General features: G+C 26.8%; 1 protein-coding gene across 4 annotated transcripts; it reads right to left on the bottom strand.

Moving 5' to 3' along the window:
* Positions 1–6,569: 6,569 nt before the first annotated feature.
* On the bottom strand, positions 6,570–20,503 carry LOC118073317 (calcium/calmodulin-dependent 3',5'-cyclic nucleotide phosphodiesterase 1-like). Of its 4 annotated transcripts, none has more exons than XM_035093739.1 (11): positions 20,483–20,503; positions 14,251–14,409; positions 12,512–12,737; positions 12,183–12,296; positions 11,574–11,823; positions 11,036–11,293; positions 10,714–10,883; positions 9,494–9,739; positions 9,017–9,237; positions 8,835–8,927; positions 6,570–8,767 (listed from the first exon to the last, which is right to left on the bottom strand). In XM_035093739.1, exons 2-11 carry the CDS (start codon positions 14,258–14,260, stop codon positions 8,742–8,744), a joined length of 1,614 nt encoding a protein of 537 aa, XP_034949630.1. In that variant the 5' UTR covers positions 14,261–14,409; positions 20,483–20,503; the 3' UTR covers positions 6,570–8,741. The 4 variants fall into 4 exon arrangements, with proteins under 4 accessions (XP_034949630.1, XP_034949629.1, XP_034949631.1 ...); XM_035093738.1 differs by lacking the exon at positions 20,483–20,503 and adding an exon at positions 17,214–17,342; XM_035093740.1 differs by lacking the exon at positions 20,483–20,503 and adding an exon at positions 17,287–17,307.
* Positions 20,504–21,261: the final 758 nt, after the last annotated feature.

The raw sequence follows: 21,261 nt of genomic DNA, 5'->3' as shown, positions 1-21,261 counted from the left end.
AAATTATTTATTATAAAAATCAAGAAAAATCTACAAACTATCCCGAATTAATTACTACGGAAGTTTTACTTGTACGTACTATTATTTACATACATATACATAAAACTATATACATATACGTACAAGTGAAACTTCCGTAGTAATTAATTCGGGATAGTCTGTAGATTTTTCTTGATTTTTATTATAAATCATTTTTATTATAATTTCCGGTCAATTTTTCTTTGCTGCAATGTATTTTTTTGTACACTCATTGACAGTTTTTTAATTACATAAAAAGTTTCACTTTTGACGCTATTAGTTTTGGACTGACGCATACATTTTTTGTATCTTCATTGACAATAACTGAGAATAAAAACGATATTAAAAAATTTTTAATATGAAATAACTATGGTTAATATATTTATAATATAAGTTATGAAATTTTTGAGTTGAAAAAATAAAATAAGACAAACATCTGAACAAGCAATTTCCATCGCCAACGACTGAAATTGAAGTTTTTTGTCCATTCATTTTCATTTATCAAAAAATAATTTTAAATTACAATTACAAAAAAAAATATTTCCATAAATAAAGCAACACTAATTACAACGACTTTCTCTGATGAACTGAGACTTACTTGCTCTTCTACGTACGTAAGATTGTACAAGTCTAAACTAGTCCTAAATTTTATATAAATAAATAACATCAATACTGCTTGACTCATATACAGAACATATATTGATAAACTGAATAACATGATCGCCATCAATAAACAATGCCCTGCGACTATTCTCGGCGTCTCCTCTTTGTGCGGATCTTCGTTAATTTTTTCCGCCTTTCTCACTCTGCTAGAGTAAATGGTAATAAGAAAGAGACGAGGAGTTTAACAGTTTTGTTAGCTCGACGAGTTAACTCTCATGACAAAACGCTAGTGTCCCATACAAAGTTTTACTTCAAAAATAATTCATTTTAAGTATTGTTGATTCTTAGATTTAAATCAATGGCGTTTAGTGATTTTAGAATTTTCTATAATTTCATCATTATCGTTATTTATGCTTAACACACATTTTTCTACAGCCCAAAAGGAGGGGGAGGTTTTTGATGAGATAGCGACAAGGTAGTGCCTCGTCGAGACACTTACTACCGTATCTCTTGATTTCTCCTTTACCCGCAATCTTATTACCTTTATTTACTCGGAAATTATGCAAAATATAAGCGAATTATACTTACACTCGGCTTCATTAATGCCTGATGTATCCTTGGAGAGCAATTACCAACTGCGAGTATAATTTTTTTTGAAGTGAAAACTTCTTTAGCGGCGTTGTAGACTTTTTTTGTAATGGGTAAAAAATGTTAAACTTGCGTCAGGACACGTGACCTGATCGAAAATTCGTAAGACGGATGGAGAGTAGACAGTTGGCGTGGCGTAGGAGAGGGAGTATCCCCCTCTCTTTCTACGGCGCGGCGAGAATGTATGCCTGCGCCGGCTGTTTCGTTTAGGCGGCGCAGGGCGACATTAAGTCAATTAATTAATTAATAATTAAATTAATTAAATTAATTTTTTAATAAATTAATTGACATTCGTCAATTTGATTATTATTATTTAATCTTAGCACAACGAAATACAAAACTGCTATTGATGCGGTCTTTATTAGACATTTGAATAGGTTCGAATCGAAACTGTTCGTTTCTTACTTCAGCTATCATAAACCGATTGTATCAGTTTTAGAGATTGGCGATGATGGTTCTGATAAGAATGATAGTGAAAAAGTCGTTGAAATTATGGATGAAAGTTAATCTTTTTGAGAGATAAACTTTTTAATGTAATATAAATTGTCATGTTTGTGTACGATAGCGCAATAAATAAATATTGTATTCTACCATATAAAAGATAGTACTTTTATTCTGATAATTAAAGCAATTCGTGCAAACTTATTCCCTAACCATTCCAAAATATCCAAAACGCACAACGTTAATACTTAAGTTTTCACTTCTGCCGGCACTCCCGGAGTGCAACCCGTCGTTTTTTTACATTGAATTTCAAAAACTGTAAAGACCTTTTGATCGTTCTCATAATAAAATTATTTTTTACACACACCCGGTAATGATTTTCCTTCATATCAAGTTTTGTAACGTCCTGTGTTTCATTTTGCCACTAGGCAACGCTGAAACATTACTTCATAATGCAGGAAATATTTGGAGTATTTAAATAAGAAATGGACAATAAAATAAATTGTAACAATAGGATTGAATTTAGATGACCAAAAAAAAAAACACTAACCATAGCTACTCCCGTTATAAGGTAGCCAAATAGAAAGTTCTAGCTACTCCTGCTATTCAAATAGAGAATCATAGCTACTCCTGCTATTAAGTGAAAAAAAATTCCTCTATTGAAGTTATTTATTCACACACTTATCTGTGTCATTTTTTTTTATCTTCTAAGCCTAAAGATCACATTCTTCGAAATAGAGCACTTGAACATTTTAATATCGACACATTTAATCATACAGTTTTCTATATTCAATTAGTTTTGATTTTCAAGTTTTTCATTCTTTGTTAAACACAGCTCCTCAATATTGTAGCATTGACACCACTATTCCGTTATTTTCTTATAACAAAACTAATTCATTAATTTATATTAAAAATTACAAAAACAGAGTCAACTTTCACGTCGCATGTTAATCTGTTAGTTATTAAAATGAAACTGTCTTGAGCACTCCTATTGGTAGAAAAAATGAAAGAAATAAACGTAAAATCTAATCACCCCTTTTCCTCATTCTAATTCTACTGACTTCCAAAACTCAATAGTCTTTTGCATATTTTTTTGTTCTCAAAAAGTCCAATTTTTTCTTAAATAAATAAGAAAATGAGTGAAAACAAATTGATATACCGAACTATTAATAATGATAACATCATAAAATTATTACTAGACATAAATAATATACAAAATTACCTGAAACACAACTGTTTATATTTTCAAGTTGGAAACCAATAAAATATGCGTATTAAATTTTTTTTGAAGTAGCCAAGTAATAACAAAATATGACAAATACTAAAAAAAACTTATAATAAAAAAAAATATATTTTTTTTAATAATATTCTTTCGAATGTATACCATTCAAGGTCTACATAAACGAAGATATTTTTAATGAAAAGGGGAGGTTGAATCAAAAGGAAATGAAGAATGGAGTAGAATTCGGAGTAACCACAATAAGAAAATCAACTGTCTATTCAGTAAGTCACTTGCATGCATTTTGTTATCTCTTTCATCTATCTAAACTTTACCGCAACTTCAAAGCTCTATGTTATTAAGCAAGTCTATTATCTAGTTATTCAAACGTTTTCAATCCAATTTGATAAAATATTGGAGCTGACAAAGCTTAGATTGGATTACCCACATAATGAATTTAATATTGATCATCATCATTAATATAAATTATCCTGGATTAATAATTTATCACATTATTTAAACCTAATTCAGTTTAAAACCACCTACATAAAAAATTATTACTCCATAATTCCATTAAGTCATCCCAATCCTAATTTATCATTAAAAAGAAATATTGATATCTAAATCTAAATTTTTAAAAAATTTTATCAAGTAATGATATTTGGTGACATAATAAAATTGAGTCCAAAGTATAGATTTAAGTGCGAAATTAATATCAGGCTTTATTGTAGATTCTTCTATGACTGTTTACTGGTTTATAAAGACATAATACATTGGCTGTTAACATATACATTCGAAACATGCATTAACATAATATCATAAAGACGTTTGGCAATATCCCTTTTTTATTTGATTTAATCACAGACATGCAAGTCAGTACTTTGTAAATGTAGGACAATTTATATTTATATATATCAACAAGAAAATGTTCAATTGTTTTGAAATAGGAGTGTAATGGAAAAATTGATGAACATAATATATATTGTTAGTTTTCATCTTAACTGACATTTCAATCAGTTCAAAAAGTGTTAAATGAAATATTGCTTATTCATCTATTGAAAATTGGTATCCATTTTATCATTGTCATGTGCAATAACATATTTTTTTTTATTCAAATGAAACATTAATAGCATTCTCTAACACAATTGTTTGGAAAATAAACACGTTATTTGTCCAAAATATTTTTCTTTTGATAAATATGCACCATTGGCTACAAAATTTATAATCAATCAGTTATAATGGATAAAATAAATAAAGAAAAAACACTCATAAATTGTTTTCCAACATAGCAATAAACAGAGATAATACTATCAATAATTCATCTATAAATGTTATGACAATAATCAATTGTGAGTGTTATCATTTCTTTTTGATTATTTACGTCATATTACTTTCTACCACAATTTCCAATATATAGCCAATTATCTCCTTTTATTTCGATCATTCGTCACGACTTTGACTCTAATAGTCTAGCTACAATTGTGATGAGAAATTTTAGTAGAAAGGAAACAATAGCTACTGAATACTTTAATAATTTGTCTCTACAATTTTTCTTCTTCAAAATTAACTGCCAAACTCATCTACAAAATTATTATAATTCAGTTTGTAACAATATAGTTAAATTATTGTAAATTCTGTCGTAATATTTATTTTATTGAAAATGCAAATGAATTTTTGATTTAATTGTCACATTTCACTAACAATAATCACTATAATTTAAAATATTCGGTAAATTATTGCGTATAAAAAAAAATATTACAACAAAATCAATTACAAAAGTATAAATATTTTTTTTAAATTGGAGTCATATTTGAAGCAGCTCAATCGTAATCTAAAAATTACATACAGTTCCTCTTGGATGTTTTTTTAGCATCCACTATTTGCAGAATCTCTTAAGGAAAAAATTTTGAAAAGTGCTCTACGTTAAGCTTTATTTTTTTTTCTTTGACGTCAAGACGAAAAAATGAATACGTGCTTTTTTGTCATTTCATGCTTCTATATAGATATTTTCAAATCGAAGATAACTTGGAGGAAATAAAATGATCTCCTCAATGGTCCATCTCGTACATTTACCATTATATTCATCTATTGTGTGATTTATTGATTTGATTCCAAACGTTGATATTAAACTTGTGAGAGAACATAATAGAGCCCTTATATAATGCCTATGTGAGCACATTTTTCACAAAAAAATGTCATTTCCGTAGTCTATCAATCGAATTCTAATCGAAGAGTAATCGTTTCAACATAGAACTGATGGAACCTCCATCAGAATATTGTTTATTGACGTTTGGTTGATTTGTAATTGAAGTCATAAATTGGTGTTTTCAATATTTGAATTAAAATTTATGTTTACTCACAATCAACATCATATATCATGAGGGTATTTTACAATAGCAATACAATTCAATAACACAATCATATTAGAGTACAAGAGATCATTTTCTTCCTATTCTGTACCAATTGCTAACTCGTTATGTATTTTTAGAAGTGCCTTTAAGCACTTGGTTGCCTAGTTTTTTTTTCCAATTATAAGACTTATTTTTATCACTAGACTTTTTTAGCAGACTCAAAGGTAACTGGACCATTGTTACCAGGTTAACACTTGATTATCTTTGTTCTTGACACCTATTGTGAAGCTTATGAATAATATTGACACCAAAAACGGGTTGCAGCTTTGAAGAAACATGAAAGAAACTTGTTTCTTTGCTATTGAAAAAAGCTTTGATATAAAATATTGTAGTCATTCATACTATTTATTTTTTAATAAGTGTCAAATAAACAAAAAAAAATATCTACTACTGGTACAGTTACCTTACGAACTGTCTCAAGTAATAAAATTATCGATTTTGTGCTTCTAACAATGTTTCAAGAACTAGGGCTTGTATAATGATGAAAATTTTCACAGCAATTGTAGACAATTGTTAAAACAGAATTTAAAAAAAATTTTTTTCCAACTTTAAATTATTTCAAAGTATTAATCAAAATATTTACTCTTCTTAATTATGTTGGATTCATTAACAACGCTCATCGTATTTGAAAATATCTCATCCATATTTATAGATTCAATTTAATTTAAATTTAATTTATACAATATATTAATAGAAATGTGAAAAGATAAATCAACAAATAAAAACAAATAAAATTAAATAATTGTATTTTCTTTTTTAATACTGATAAAGCCCTTATTTACTTTGTTGGGAAAAATATTCTTACAATCTCTTTTTTATATGTACGAATTACACCAGCTGTATTGAGAAACCAAAATATATTGAAGATTTTCATGTACTAGGTTTTCATTACAGAGGCTTGAATATAGCAATTGTATATGTAAATTTATGTTATCAATTTATCGTACATTTAGTGGTCAGTAATTACACCTATTTCAATTTACACACGTATTATTTCTATTACATTGGTCATATTGATTATCATCTTTTAAAAGGATATTATTAAAGACACACTCCGAGCAACAATTTTTACAATGTACAATTGTCGATTTTTATGTATCAACATCATTACAAATATCAATTCAAAAATTCTTTAGACAGGTCATCTAGATCTATGATTGAAAGATCAAGTTACTACTATGCATTTCTATCATTTCAAAGAGGTAGCAGGAGACTTGATATACTTGTTGGAATAATACTTTTCGATATAAAAATCGGCTTTAAAATTAAATCATTCCTTTTGATGATTCCTTTCTTCTAAGGTACAAAGATATGGTCAGAAGAACATACAATATTCAATTATATCTATCATATTACAGTTGGCATTGTATTAGAATTCGAAATTGATATGGATTTCAATCAATTCTCGTTTGCTAAGTTATCTTTTAGCTTGGCAAATAAATTTGTGGCGAGATTTTTTTTTTTTAATACAATATTCATAAAAATTATCATTAACATACAATTCTACAATTATTAAATCGCTTAGATACTTCGAATGCTATAAAAAGTTTTACACTTAGCATAATAAAATACAAACGTCAATAAAAAGTCAGATACTATAGAATTCACATGAGATTTTTCGTTGCTTGCTACTTTTTGACAGTTTTCTATTTTCCAATTCGCAAACACATTTGCAATAAATAAGATATTTCATACCACTGTTTGTTCTTTGTCGTTAACATAAAGAATGTTTTTATTCTTCAAAGGAATCACATTTATGTTCAAGATTGTAAAAGTGTAACATCCCAGATGCAAAGAGATCATTTCACAATTTTAAAATTATTTTCAAAATGCTTTTCAAGAACAGATGACTCCGATAAAAGTTTACTCCATGGATAATAAAAAATAGCACAAATCCCCTTGCAAGTTTTATTACATTCAAAGTTTTTATTGACGGTTTTTTTTTTATCTTGGAGAGCTTTTTTTTTATTTTTAGACAGTTTTTTTAGCACTCGAAGCGTCTTGAAACAATATTTGTCTAAAAGATTAAGTAATCGAACTGTTTTTGATTGACATTACAAAGAAAATTTGAAGAGCTTTCTAATTGTTTGTCAAACACATAATTAATATGCTATTAGAAAGATAAAAATAACAATAATATTTATTATCTAATTAAATATTAAAATATTTGTAAAGTAAAAGTATAAGAATATTTTTATACGATGTAAGTAAATTCATGTATATGGCCTTCAATTATTGATGTCCAACTATAAAAATATAAGCTTTTGCCGCTCAATTCATTTTCCTATCATGTGAAAAATTTTATGTAATTATGGAGCTGCATGAGCAAGTTAATCAAACGTGAATCAGAGTCATAAATAGCATAATAATTACGTGGATGATATTTGAGAATATTTATAAATAGTCTATGGTACATCATATGTATTTTCTCTATAACTACATCAATTATTTTAAGGGATACTCTCAGCATTTAAAGCAAATAACGGTTGAGATTACCATATTATTTTTTTACCCATACAAAAACATTAATTTTTACTGTTAAACATAATAAAAAAGAAGTTAGCACTAAAATTTTTATTGATCATGATATATTAGGTATTAAAAAACACATTGGGCTAGTTACAAAAAAAAAAGTTTCAATCGACTGACCTTTAAGTATTGATAATCCATAAACCGATGATACTATTATCGTAAATAATATCACAGAAAATGATGAAAAAAAAGCATTAAGTAACAAAATATATACGTCATAATTAATATACTTAATTAAATTATTATGAAGAAATGAATGTAAATAAATTCAAAATATATAAATATTTTAAAAAATATTCTTAATACGTATGATTTGAGGGAAGTATATAAGAGGGCAGTGGTAGATGAAATAAATATAAATCAAATACACGGCAATGAGATCATAGTAACATTAAAAATATTGATTGTGCTACAATACTCAGCAAAAGAGCTTTTTTGCATGAAGCTATTATGTGGAGATAATAAATTACGGTAAAATGGGCTATTTCTTTTATGGCAATCTCATCCCGTTTTATCTCTACTTTAACTGAGAATTAAGGACGTTTCATGATCACTGCCAAGGTCCTACAATAATTTAATCAAAAAGTTTTTCTGGAGAATTCGCATAGCTCAGCATCTCATGTAAATGATCCCGCGCATAAGAAATGAATTCCCATGTGTATAGGGAAGGCAAATGAAAAATATCTTAAATTTTATAAAGCATAATTACAAATCCATAATTTCAAATTTTCGGTCCCATTATTGTTAATAATATTTATAATAAATTCAATTCAGCATTGTCAATTGTTGAAGACTTATATCATTTAAAAAAGACGGTAAATAAAAATTTCAATTCACTTTGATCCATAGATATCCAGTATATTACTACTTTAGGCTGCCGGCTGTAGTGCAGCAACTGCAGAATTTTCAATTATGAATATATTAAAGAAACACAATTTCACAAAAACATTTAAATGACTTACCACGTAAGGCTTCCTCTTTCCATAATTTTTTATTTTCCACTAAACATTGATTCCACGGTCTCAGTATTCTGAATCGTTTTGCTTCCGATGATGCTAATAGAAAAAATTTATCAGATTACATTTAATGTATTTTTATGGCAATCTTTTATTGTCAGTAAAAAAATGTTACACTATCAAATTACCTGTATCATCTATATTATCTTTTTTATTGAGGGGTGCAAGTACAAAGTCTAACACATCACCGCAAATTTGCATACTTGGCTCAACGATAAATTCGATAAAACCAATTTGTGATTCTGCCACTAAGGTGTTTTTACGATCACACAGAGGAGAAAAAGGCAAACCCAATTCTTGTTCCATATCACCCTGTCTAAAGAATTCCTCTAACAACTGCATAGTCCATCTACAAAATGTAAATAAATGTAAATAATTCATGAACTCGATAAAAATGCTAAAGATTTGTCTATTAAAATAAACGTAAGATAACGTAAGATAGTTAGAAGATAAATTGATGATCACAATCTTTATGAAAACACAAGTAACTTTTAAAGATTAAAAGACCAAGTCGATACATCAATATGAGATTAAATAGAAACTGGGTTAAAAAAAAAAATATATATATATATATATAATATATTATATAGAAAAGTTTAATCTACCTATAATGAAGGTCCCATTTTTTTGACGGATGCGAAATATCACAGCAATGGAGAACGAGGCTAATAACTTTACTTTTATCAACTACTGGCTCTGCAACAGCTAATAAAGTCTTCATATTTTTGAGTTGTTGGAAATGAAAACTCATATCCGTTGCAAGGACCATGTCTATTACCAGAGATCTAAATTTACGATAATCTTCTTTCGATAGGTTTCGCAAAATATTAAATTCTTCTTCTTTCATAATTCTAGAAAAAAAAGAAAAAGTAATCTGATATTTCATTATAGATAATATATTTACTTTCAACGTTATTAAATATAAAATAATTAATCTAAATTCATTAACTGAAATTAATTTATTAAACCCGTAATTTTCTCTCCAAATATAAATTAATGACATTAATTAATATTTAATTCAATTACAAATCATCATACCATAGAATCACACAGTTCGACAAATGAATAATTAAAACCACTGCACAAGGATTTAACGAACATTAACTTTAAAACCGTAACTTCATATTTAATGAAAATAATGATTTCTTCCATATTCAAACGTTATTAAGTTAATGAGAAAAATTTCTAACGTAGAATATTCCTTTTAAATTTTAAATTTTTAATAAAAAACATTTTTGTCAACGTTGAAATATCCGACAAACTTTTCATAATCCTTGTGTAAATTACTTTCTTCTACAGAGACAAAAATTATCAATAAAAAATTTCTCATTTGCATTTATATTTTCAATCAGACTCTCCATAGAAATAAGGATGAAAAAAAATTCTACCTCATATATTTTTTAAAAGTCGTTAATTCATGCAAATAGCTCTGAAGAAACTGTATTCAATTAAAAATACCTTCAAAAGATAAATGAGGAAACAAACCACCAATTTTTTGTTTTAAATTTTAAAGAAACTTTATATCAGTAATTCATAATAAATCGAGGGCTCTATTTCCCCTAGAGATCCATTTGAGGCTTTACCCGTATTTAATATCCCCATTTTTTCATTAATTTTGAATGAAACTCGTACAAGCACAAAATTGGAAATTAAGTGTAACAGTTAAAATTTTTCATTTATGAGTTAATAATAGGATTTTCAATATGATTAAAGTTTCCATGTTCGGTAATTGTATTAAAGTTTACTAACTGAGTTATTCAATTATTAATACCAAACTTTAGAGATCTACCTTAAAATCTAGTTATTTAAGCAAATATTACTGTACCGAAAGCTTGCGGAAACATGATGGTTCTCTAGCACTGCACGATCATTATAAAGCAACGCCGTATCACTTCCTGCCATCACATGAAAATTATTTGTCGTTCCGGTATGCTGGTAATCATGAATTATTGCTGCTACTAGTGATGCGAATATTTCCAATTCTGTCAACCAATTCTGCAATAGTATTGAAATCAATGATGAAAATGTTTTATAAATATGTTTAACCGCAACCATTAACGACAACATATACCAAAAAGTTATTAATCTATCTGTAATAAATAAACAATAATCGTGTTTTCTAAACAATAAAATATTGTATAGCTCACCGTTAAACCTGCTTTACTGAGTATATAATGCATTGTTTGAGTTACATCTGCTGCATGAATATTATTGTGATATGGATTTTTATGCTGACAGTAGCCTTCTTCAATTCTAGTAAGAAAGTTTTCTAGGGTTAGGGGTGGAATTTTGAATTTTCGTATTATTCCATAACGGTTTAATAAATCATATCCTAAGTATTTCAAAGGCGTGCCCTGGGCTACATCATTTAAGGAGAAAGTGTTGAATGACCAATCATCTAAACCCTGGAACATTAATCATTTGGAAATTGATAATTTTTTTGCTATGATTTGAGTTATCATGACGGCAATAATTGAGAAGATAAATTGTTTATTTAGATGAAATTCTTGTTAATGTCATCATTATTGTTGTTTTTAGTTGAGAATAGTTTAGAATATCTTTTGAATTTTAAAAAGATACGGGAATTTAAAAAGAAATACGAGGATAAGGAAAATTTGTAATGAAGTTTCATCTCGTTCAAAGGAAGTTGGAGTAACAGACAATTTAGAGCGTAATAAAGTTTACCTTGAAGACTTTAAGTACTTCAGGTGGAAATTGCATAAGATTGTAGTTTGTAACTTTCCGTGTAATCCGTTCAACAAAAATTCCGGCTCTTATAGCTTGAGCGACGGAACGGAACTTGGGTTTTTCATCCATTTTGCATTTTGTACTTCCTACTTGTCTCGTAAAAGTTGATGCTAGCCATTCTCGAACTTCGATTGGGACTGCATTTGTTTGAACATCTGAAAACTCATCGTCTTCTTCAACCGAACGTCTGTGAAAATAAAAATTGATTTTAATAACTTTTTATTGCAATATACTTTTTTTCTTTAAAATATAAAAATTAACCAAAATTTAAATGTAAATTTTAATTAGCAGTTGTTCTAATTAATAAAAATTAAGAAATTTTATGGTATCAAATATAATTAGTTTCTTAAAACAATCTATTTTAATTTCTGTGCAATTTAAAATTCAACAACTATGTCCAAGTCATTGGTCTTAATTTTATTTTTCACTTTAATTACAATTTCTGTTTAATTTCTGTAAACTTTAATTAAAACTGCAGTAATTTGGTTTTATACGAAAATTATTACCCTGCATTCTAATGTTACATTGAAGATTGAATTTACTTACTTCATCTCACGGACAGAAACCGTTTCTAAAACCCGCGCCGCATACTGTAAGTTATTTCGCAAAAGCTCCACAGACATTCCCCCATTATCAAGACGTTGTAATACCCATCTTAATCTAAAATCAATAAATTTAGGGTTGTTACTGAATGTCATGATGAAATCCTATCTTTAGGAGTACAAACAAATTATTCATGTGATTATATTTCAATTTCAGGTTTTGTTATCTCTATTTTTAAATAGACATTTTATATATCACTTCAAATATATATATACATATCGTTAGCATATTGAATTTCCTATTTTTATTTTGGTAAAAAAGTATATATCAACCTGCGAGCTGCCTTGTCACATGCTTCTGGAGTGTCTATTGTTGGAAGTGAATCATTCTCCACTTCTTTGACAACAGATGGATCGTCCAAATGGAGGGATTGATTTTTTGAAATGCGACGGCTGTCATAATTCAATTTTGGACTCCCGGAATTTTTACTGAAGTTACTGCTACCTCCGCTGTCATGTTTCACACTACTACCTTGGACTAGTTTCAACGAGCCTAGTTCTAAAACAAAAAATATCATTTTTTACAATTCTAAACTAAAATTTTGTTTCATAAATAACTGCATAAATCAGATAAAAAAAATATCTAAGTAATAATTTATGAAAAACCGGCATTAAAGCTGCATGATTAAAATCTCGAAATAAAGAATACAATTAACCCTGAAGCTACGATATTTAGGGTGTAACTATGCCAGGCTATAAACCTCATGCTAGAGCAGCATCATAAATATCAGTTATTATCAAAGTAAAACAGTTATTAGTCAGAAATTTATAGAACAACTATAAATGTAAAATATTTTATGCCAAAGTATAAAATCATTTCGTTGTTAAATTATTTTTATTTTATTGTTTCAGTTATAGGTTTGCGAGCTCATGTGAAAGCATTTTTTTTATAGTTCTATCGATTGATCGGTAATTCTGATGAAACAACTAATGTACAACACGTGATTGTTTCTTATAAAATAAAATTTTATTGAACTCTTTAGATAACACTCGTATAAATTTCTGTTTTTTTTTTTCAAATCAATCTATAGCTCAAGAATAATAGATCGTTGGTGATGAAAGCTTGTAGATTATTTTTTTAATTAAAAAAAAAAAGTTCAAAAAATTGAAATGAAATTTTTTTTTAACATGCTCTAGATTGGGAAATTTTTATGTATTTTTCTGTTGTATGTAAATTGTTTCTTCCAATGATCTAAGAAAATATTATAAACATTTTTAATTAATACATTCATTTAATAGAGAATTAATTTAATACTATATATGTATATTTATCTAAAATTAATTTCAATAATCAACTTGGTCAACTATCATTTGGATATATATGAAAATGCTAACTCAATATTAATATTCCCTTTTCATCGAAAAATTTAATCTTGCAGTTTAAAATTAAATCCACGAAAATTAATTAATCAGTGGTATAAATTGTTAATTAATAAATATGAATACCAGTCTTGCAATTTTAGTAATCAGCCATTATTTTTACCAGCTTCTATACTTTACAATGTTCTATGAAAAAAAAATTTTATTTAATTAAATTGAAACCAGACCAAGCAAAGACGACATTGAACAAAAGTGACGATTTCCACTAATTACAGAGCTTAGATATTTTTTTCTTATTTACTTGAAAGAAATTTATTGCACAACAAAGCTTCGATAATCCATGTTCTCTAGAATCCGCACATTTTCATAATCCAAACACCTCTTTATGTGACAAATACATCTTTTTTTAAAAATAATGGCATTTTATTTCAGAAATTGTGACAAACTATAATCCGGGTGATTCCTTAATCCAAACAAGGAGATATTTATTCACTTTTAGGATTATATAGTCACTGTTATTCTTCTTTTAAAGCTTAAAATTTCCTTCTTTTTTATTTTTTGGAAAGAAAATTCCCCAAAATTGAATTTTATTTTGAAAATTAATTTTTGGAAATCATTGAAATATACTTTTACAATAAATTGAAAATATAATAACTGTAAAAATAATAAGAAATATTGGAGAATGTCCTTACCTTGTGTCATCGAGGAGCTAATACGTTCAGACACTGCTTCCGGTAGTGTGTAACTGGTACTGGAAGTTGCATTTTTATTCGAACAGTCCGTGCAAGAGACAGAATATGTTTCCGTCTTGTCTCTTTTTGAAATTAATTCAACAGATGAAAAAGCAATTGCTAAAAGAAAAAAAAACATATAAACACATATACATTTTTATCCATTTAACATTTTTAAGTAAGCTATGAATATAAACTAAAAGCTCATTCAATTTTATAGACACACACCTTTTCTATTGCATCTTACCGTTTTCAATATCAAAGGAAAGAAATATTAAATTTTCTAGAGCATCAACTATCAAATGTGTATTATTTAATTTTCAAGTAAACAATATTTTCTTATAAATACACCTACTTCAAGTATTTGTTAAAAAACAACTGATAATTGAAAAAAACAATCAATAAAAGTAAGATATATAATTGTCTCTAGGGTAGAAAAGCATTGAAAAAATATGGAAACAAAAGTTTATTATTCCAATTTGTCCAACAAGGCGTAGCAATCATACAATTTTTAAGAGGGTAATTTATTTTACAGCCCGAATTGGAGCATTCTTTTTTTAAGTCAAATTTTTATTTCGAGGATTCATAGAAATTATACATAAGTACTTGTTGAAATTGATGAATGAAAAGTGAGCTCCTTTACATTGAATGAAGATAACATTCATTCAACGTTCAGATAATAATCTTTCCTATTTTCATCGTACGTCTGACAGATTGCTCACCGAACAAGCACTAGAAATCTCTATTCACTTTCCATAATAATAATTAGCAAGAATTTTACTGAAAATATTGATGATGAATATAAATAATAAAAAAATTCCGATAATACTTCAGATATTTGCTAAAAAAAAATATGTTCAATATTGAAAGACCCTTTAAATGCAAATAAAATAAATTCCAGAGATTTTTATTGATAAAAAAGCTTCTAATATTTATTGATAATAAAACTCTATGATAAAATAATAAAATTCATCAGAATGTGATTTGGAGTTGAATTAAATCGACTTTCCACATCAATTAGTAAATACTGTCATGAATATAAATTTTATCTATTTGATAGATGACTGGGTCAGAATTTGCACAGTTGATGCTATTTTTAATCTAAAAATCTAGTACATTCAATGCCTGGAAATCAACAAAAATTGAATTTTTTTTTCGTTCTTTCAAGGAGGGAAAAAAAATCCAGTAAATACGTTTCTCTCTAAAAGATTACCAACCACTAATGGTTGAATTAAATAAATTATTATTGCATGAATTTTTTATATGAAAGAAAATGTAAATCAAAGTAATCGCCGAGCTTGTAGTTAGAGAATAAATTCTCGTGAGAACAGTTAGCAAGCGGAAAATACAATTTAAGTCAGTAAACAAGTTGTTAATCAACCACTTAAAGAGGCTATGCTCTAACATTTTCCCTTAATTTTTATAGAGCCCACGTCCTTTGTAAAATTAATCGATGTAACTAATTATATTATTATCGTTAATAAACTAGTCAACGGATAAAAATCCGATTAAAAATAGCACATTTAATAATAATAAACCATCAACATCCTTTGATCCTTTAATCCTCTTTAAAAATATTCTGCAATAAGTCTTGGAGAGCGAAAATGCATTATCTAAAAATAGAAATTATTGAAACAAATATGAGTTTTATGAAGTGTTCTATAGATATTGGTAAGTTATAAATTTTATTTCGGAAAAATGGATCTTTTAAAAATAACGTTTTGTGACAGATTTTCCTTTATCTGTATATTTATACTTGAGAGTTTAAAAATAGCTTTTGTGAAAGTACTATTTTAAATTTGTCCATTGATTGATTTAAATTATCGAATGCTTTTATCGTACTCCAATTAGAGGCTCTTCCGGAAATTAATGGACCTTACAAAATTAATTATCTTCATCTTTTATCGATATAAGTTTCATAATTTCCTTCAGTTTCTCCATCTTGGGGTTACTCAAATACTAAAAAGCAAAAAATTTTTAAGTATAAATAAAAATTGATTATTTTTGTTAACAGTCGAGAGATTTCAAAAGAAGTGAGCACGTTCTGCGCAACTTAGCTACAAGATATAGAGATGAGAAATATCAGAGATATAAGTAAAGAATTAAGTGAAGTATACAATGTATACCAGCACGTTATAGGAGGCAAGGGTAACGTTACTGGCAATATCGACCAATTGCCGCCACTTCCTCTGATCTTACCGAGGTCACGCGATGAGACTCATTTACTGCAGCTAATATTAGCTGGGTTTCGAACTTGTGACCTTATATTAAAGAATAATGTAAGTAAATTTTATTAATTTTATATCAACATGTTCTTTAGTCTTAATCACTTTCATTCATCTACTTTTCATGATAAGGAACAAAGAAAGAATAGAGAGATAATGAAAAAAAAAACTGTCATATAAAATTCTGGTCTAATTATCTTTGTTATGGCTTGAATAGAAAGCGTTAAATTAATGAAGCGCAGTCGAATGGTTTGCGTGAGCCCAATAATAGAAATCCTAATGTTCCAAATGATTCATATTCATTTTAAGGGATTAATTATTTTCTAATATTGATCATTGTGATTAAAATTCAAGAGATTTCAGTAATTGTTTATAGATAGATTACATCTATCAATAATAGCTACAAAGTCAAAACATCAAAATTTATTTCATTTTTTATGAATATTAATTAATGTTAAATAATTATTTAGATAATGTTACCTTTAAGTAAATCAGAAATTTGATAAGACAGTCATTTCTTTATTTTATTTTATTTTTTTTCTAATTATAAAAATATTCGTATGTAATGACTTTAAAGTAAATTTGTCGGTTTCAATTTTTTTCACACAATAATTATTCAGATGCAAATTAGCAGTTACCTAATCCACTCATTTCAATCGATACTCAGTAACAACCAGAATAAATAGTAAGTATAATAACCTGTGGTTTGTTTTAAAGTCACTTGATTTTTTTTATCACTGAAAATTTTTTGAATTATTTTTTAAAAATTTACCTTTTATTTATTTTTTTACTAAACTGTTATAAAATCACAAAATTATTTTAAAAAAGTTACTTTCAAGAGTTTATTTCTTTTTTTTTTTTTTTCAAAATGTAATCACTTTAACAACTCTAAAATTGAATTAAACAAAAATCGCAGTTAAAATCAGAAAAAATCACCATCTTTTATTTTACTTCTTAAATAGATCTTAAAAGATTACTTGTTTCTTTTTATAATTTATTTCATTAATAAAAATAATTCTATGAAAACAATCATTGTTTCAAATACGTCAAGCAGCTATATGGAGCAGGGAAAAAACATGTGAGCCGTACTGCGGTAGCACCATTACTGGAATATGCGCAATATTTTACCTTTCGCCTTTCTCACCTCCTACCCCTATTTCTCTCACCACCTTCCTATTTCTCCCTTACCTTTTTTACGTTCGATTGTACAAACAGAAAGTCAAACGATTTATTCCATCCGAGTAATTTTTTTTTTTTTTTAATTTTTACAATCAGCGTTGAATATTAATTAATTAATAGGTTCATAAAGAATCATAAAAATATATTTTAACCCCTGATAAAAATAAAAATTTTTTTTTCCTAACATTCTTTTTTTGATTGCAATTTAATATATATATATATATGAATCTATACTTGAGTAGAATTTCAATGCAATAATTGTTACAACTAAATTACCCGTTTTTCTTGTATGAATAAATTTTTTACAGATTTTATAAAATATTTAGAACAATATAAAATTTTTTCCGTGACTTAAAATTAATTAGGTCAAACACTCCTAGTTGAAAGTAGTGGTGAATCACTGAGAGACATAAGAGTAAGCATTTATGTGAAAAGAAAAGATTTTATAAACAAAGGCATTGTTTATAATTGAATAGAATACCGCTACTTCATTAAAATGGTTTTATAATATTGAATAAAGACTTTTGAAAGTTATATAAAAAAAAATAATAGCTTTAAAGTATGTTTTCTAACTTAACAAAATAGATCAACTTAGCCAATAACACTCTGAACTCAGCAATCACTTGTACTTATTATAACTTTACATTCTTTTTATTTTCTACTTATTTCATTTATTTAAAAAAAAAATTACCGTTTTTTATTTAACTTTTTATTTTATTTCTCCTCTGAAGTTGATTCTAAAAATATTATCTTTGAAAAACAAACGAGAAATAAATAACAAGTTGCTTTGCTAACGAAATAGGAATAGAAATTTATGTCAAGAATATAAAAAAATATTTTTTTATATTCTTTTATTTACTTTGAGAGATAGAAGTTTAATTTTCACTCCGATGATTTTATCGGATGAGTACATATGTATCTCTAGAGATAATATAAATGTGAATAAAATTTTTCGGCATTTTCCAATAAAATTTATTTAGCACGAATAATTTTGTTTTTTATATTATACTAATTTTGTTTTTAAAAAAAAATTCAATAGACTTTTTTTAATTCAAATAACATTTTATATGAAAAACTCCAACATCACAGCATACTCATAAAATCAGTTTCCTATTCACGATAAAATCTGAATGACTCTAGAAAAACTATTAATTGACTTCAAAATTATTCCTTCCAAATATTGATCATGTTTTTTAATTAGAGAAAAAATAGCCCTCCTATGAATTTCGTAAAATTTTCCAAGTCAGAATTACGTTCTGTCAGCAATAGTATTTCCGGCAGTACTCTAAAAAACCCCTGGGGATACTTTTTCTCTAGTAGTCTGATAATCAATAATTTGTATGACAGCATAAATATAAACATAAAAAAAAAATCTATTCACAATATAAAAATTATTTACAATTCATGAAATATGATGGAGCGAAAAATAATTATAATAATGGATTTCTTTCAATAATATTTCATAAATAACTAAACATCACATGAAAAATTGCTTTTATCATCCAGTTATAAAGGGATGAATACAGCAAAACAGATAAAGAAGAAAGTTTTGGCTGTTATCACTGATGATAAGAGTTTGATGCTAAAAATAAATGTAGATATTGTTGAATAATAAATTCAGTAAACTAGAAATTTTGGTTACATTTTTAAGACCTATTTCCTCTAAAGAATAAAAATATTTAAAATAGCTTTCATAAATAAATAATATTTTTAAATTTGACAATGAATATAATATTAAAAAGATATAAAACAATAGTTTTAAAATTTGGTAATCCTGGGTATTTTGTGATGCTCCGACAAACAGTTTTCAATCAAAAGAATAATCAAAAATAAAACAATGTCAAATAAAAAAATTTTTTTATCTAAAAGTTCTCTGTAAAGTTTTTCGTTGATTAAATTAACAATGGATTGAAGTTCGCTCAGATAGACTTTTTTATATCCTTTGAATGAATGTACTGATGAAATGGATTTGCAAATTCCTTTTTTATCTCGGGAATAAAGAACTTTTTTATATTCTTTACTATACTGAAGCTGATTACAATTAACAAATCTTCTGTTTGAAAGAATTCAACTTGTTATTCTATTATTACAATTGAATTCTGTAATTAACGAATTATATAATACTCTCTTTTTATAGGATTTAAATAGAATAATATATCAATAACATATTTATCTTATTATAAACACGTTGTATATATTTGCATATGCAATATTCAATAAATAAATATAATACGCCTACATGAAGAACTAGTGCTATTTACACGGTATGAATAAACCATTCAAATCATATTCAAGTTTATAATACACGAAGACTATTTCGTCCCTGAATGTTTCATAAGTTAAGTTCTGTGTAACTTAAATGTATCACAATTCATAGCAGAGAAAAATTACACATAGAAAAGTCTCTATTTTTTTATAAAACACCATTGTAATTTTTTCATCTTCCTACCTAATATTTTATTAATAAATGCAATTTAATTTTCTACTTTAGTCCAGTACATTCCATGAATTTAAATAAAAGTGACAATTGAAATGAAATTAATTTAATCAACATTCATAAATAATATTCAATTAAAATGATGGTTGCTATTAAAAAAATTTTTTTAAACGCCTTTATCCTAAGGGAAATTTATACATATTACTATTTTATTTTAGCTTGATTTGATTTATATTATTCATATCCTTCTGTCACGATACATTTCCACGATAATTTTTTGACAATTATTACGACATTATTAAATGAAATCCATCATTTCAATCATTTAGAAAGTTTGTAAAACATTTATTACCTGATTCTCTTTCTCCAAAATGCCAATTAACTCTTTAGCAATATTCCATTGGCCTCAGGTTATAGGAGTTTTACTTTCTCCAGCACAACCAATATCATGAATAAATCTTCAACATTCCGTGTGAAATTAAAATCAAAAGCATAACTAAAAAAAAAAAAAAATGTAATGAATTTTAATCAATATTAATAAGCTACATTATTCGATTAAGTTCAATACTTACTTACATAACGTCTTCAATATCAAGGCCACAACTATCAATGTCAGTAGCAAGAAGTATTTAAACTAGTCCAATTTTAAAATTGTCTAGTGTTCGCTCTCTACCTGATTGGTTCTTGTCTCCAGATGTACTCCGAAAATTAACACCTTATAACACCATGTAATTCGAGAACTCAACTTGAATTTCCACCTCACAAAAAATGATAACTTCAATATCTTGGCCCATATTTTGAGTGAAATCTTCATACAGAATAATTTATAAATATTTTATAAAGTGTTGTGTGGTTAAAACTTTTGTTATACAATTCTCCAATAAAAGTAAAAACCGTATAAATAACTTTACTAAGTGAACTAATATTAGATTTATAGATATCATAGACGCTTCTATTATTCATAAAACATTGAACCAAGTTTCGAACTTGTTGATGACGAAATAGTACTAAATGAATAATATTAATAGTTAGATATTGATAAGCTTTCTAATAATTTTGTCTGAATTTATTTTTGGATGAACATACGTGTAGTGCTGAATTTAGATAACATTAACGTTACCTCGTTATAAT

Source organism: Chelonus insularis, unplaced genomic scaffold, assembly GCF_013357705.1.
Source record: "Chelonus insularis isolate UGA/USDA-ARS -01 unplaced genomic scaffold, ASM1335770v1 scaffold_277_pilon, whole genome shotgun sequence".
NCBI lineage: Eukaryota > Metazoa > Arthropoda > Insecta > Hymenoptera > Braconidae > Chelonus > Chelonus insularis.
Note: the sequence above shows the minus strand (reverse complement) of the source record. Positions and strands in the feature narration are given on the sequence as shown.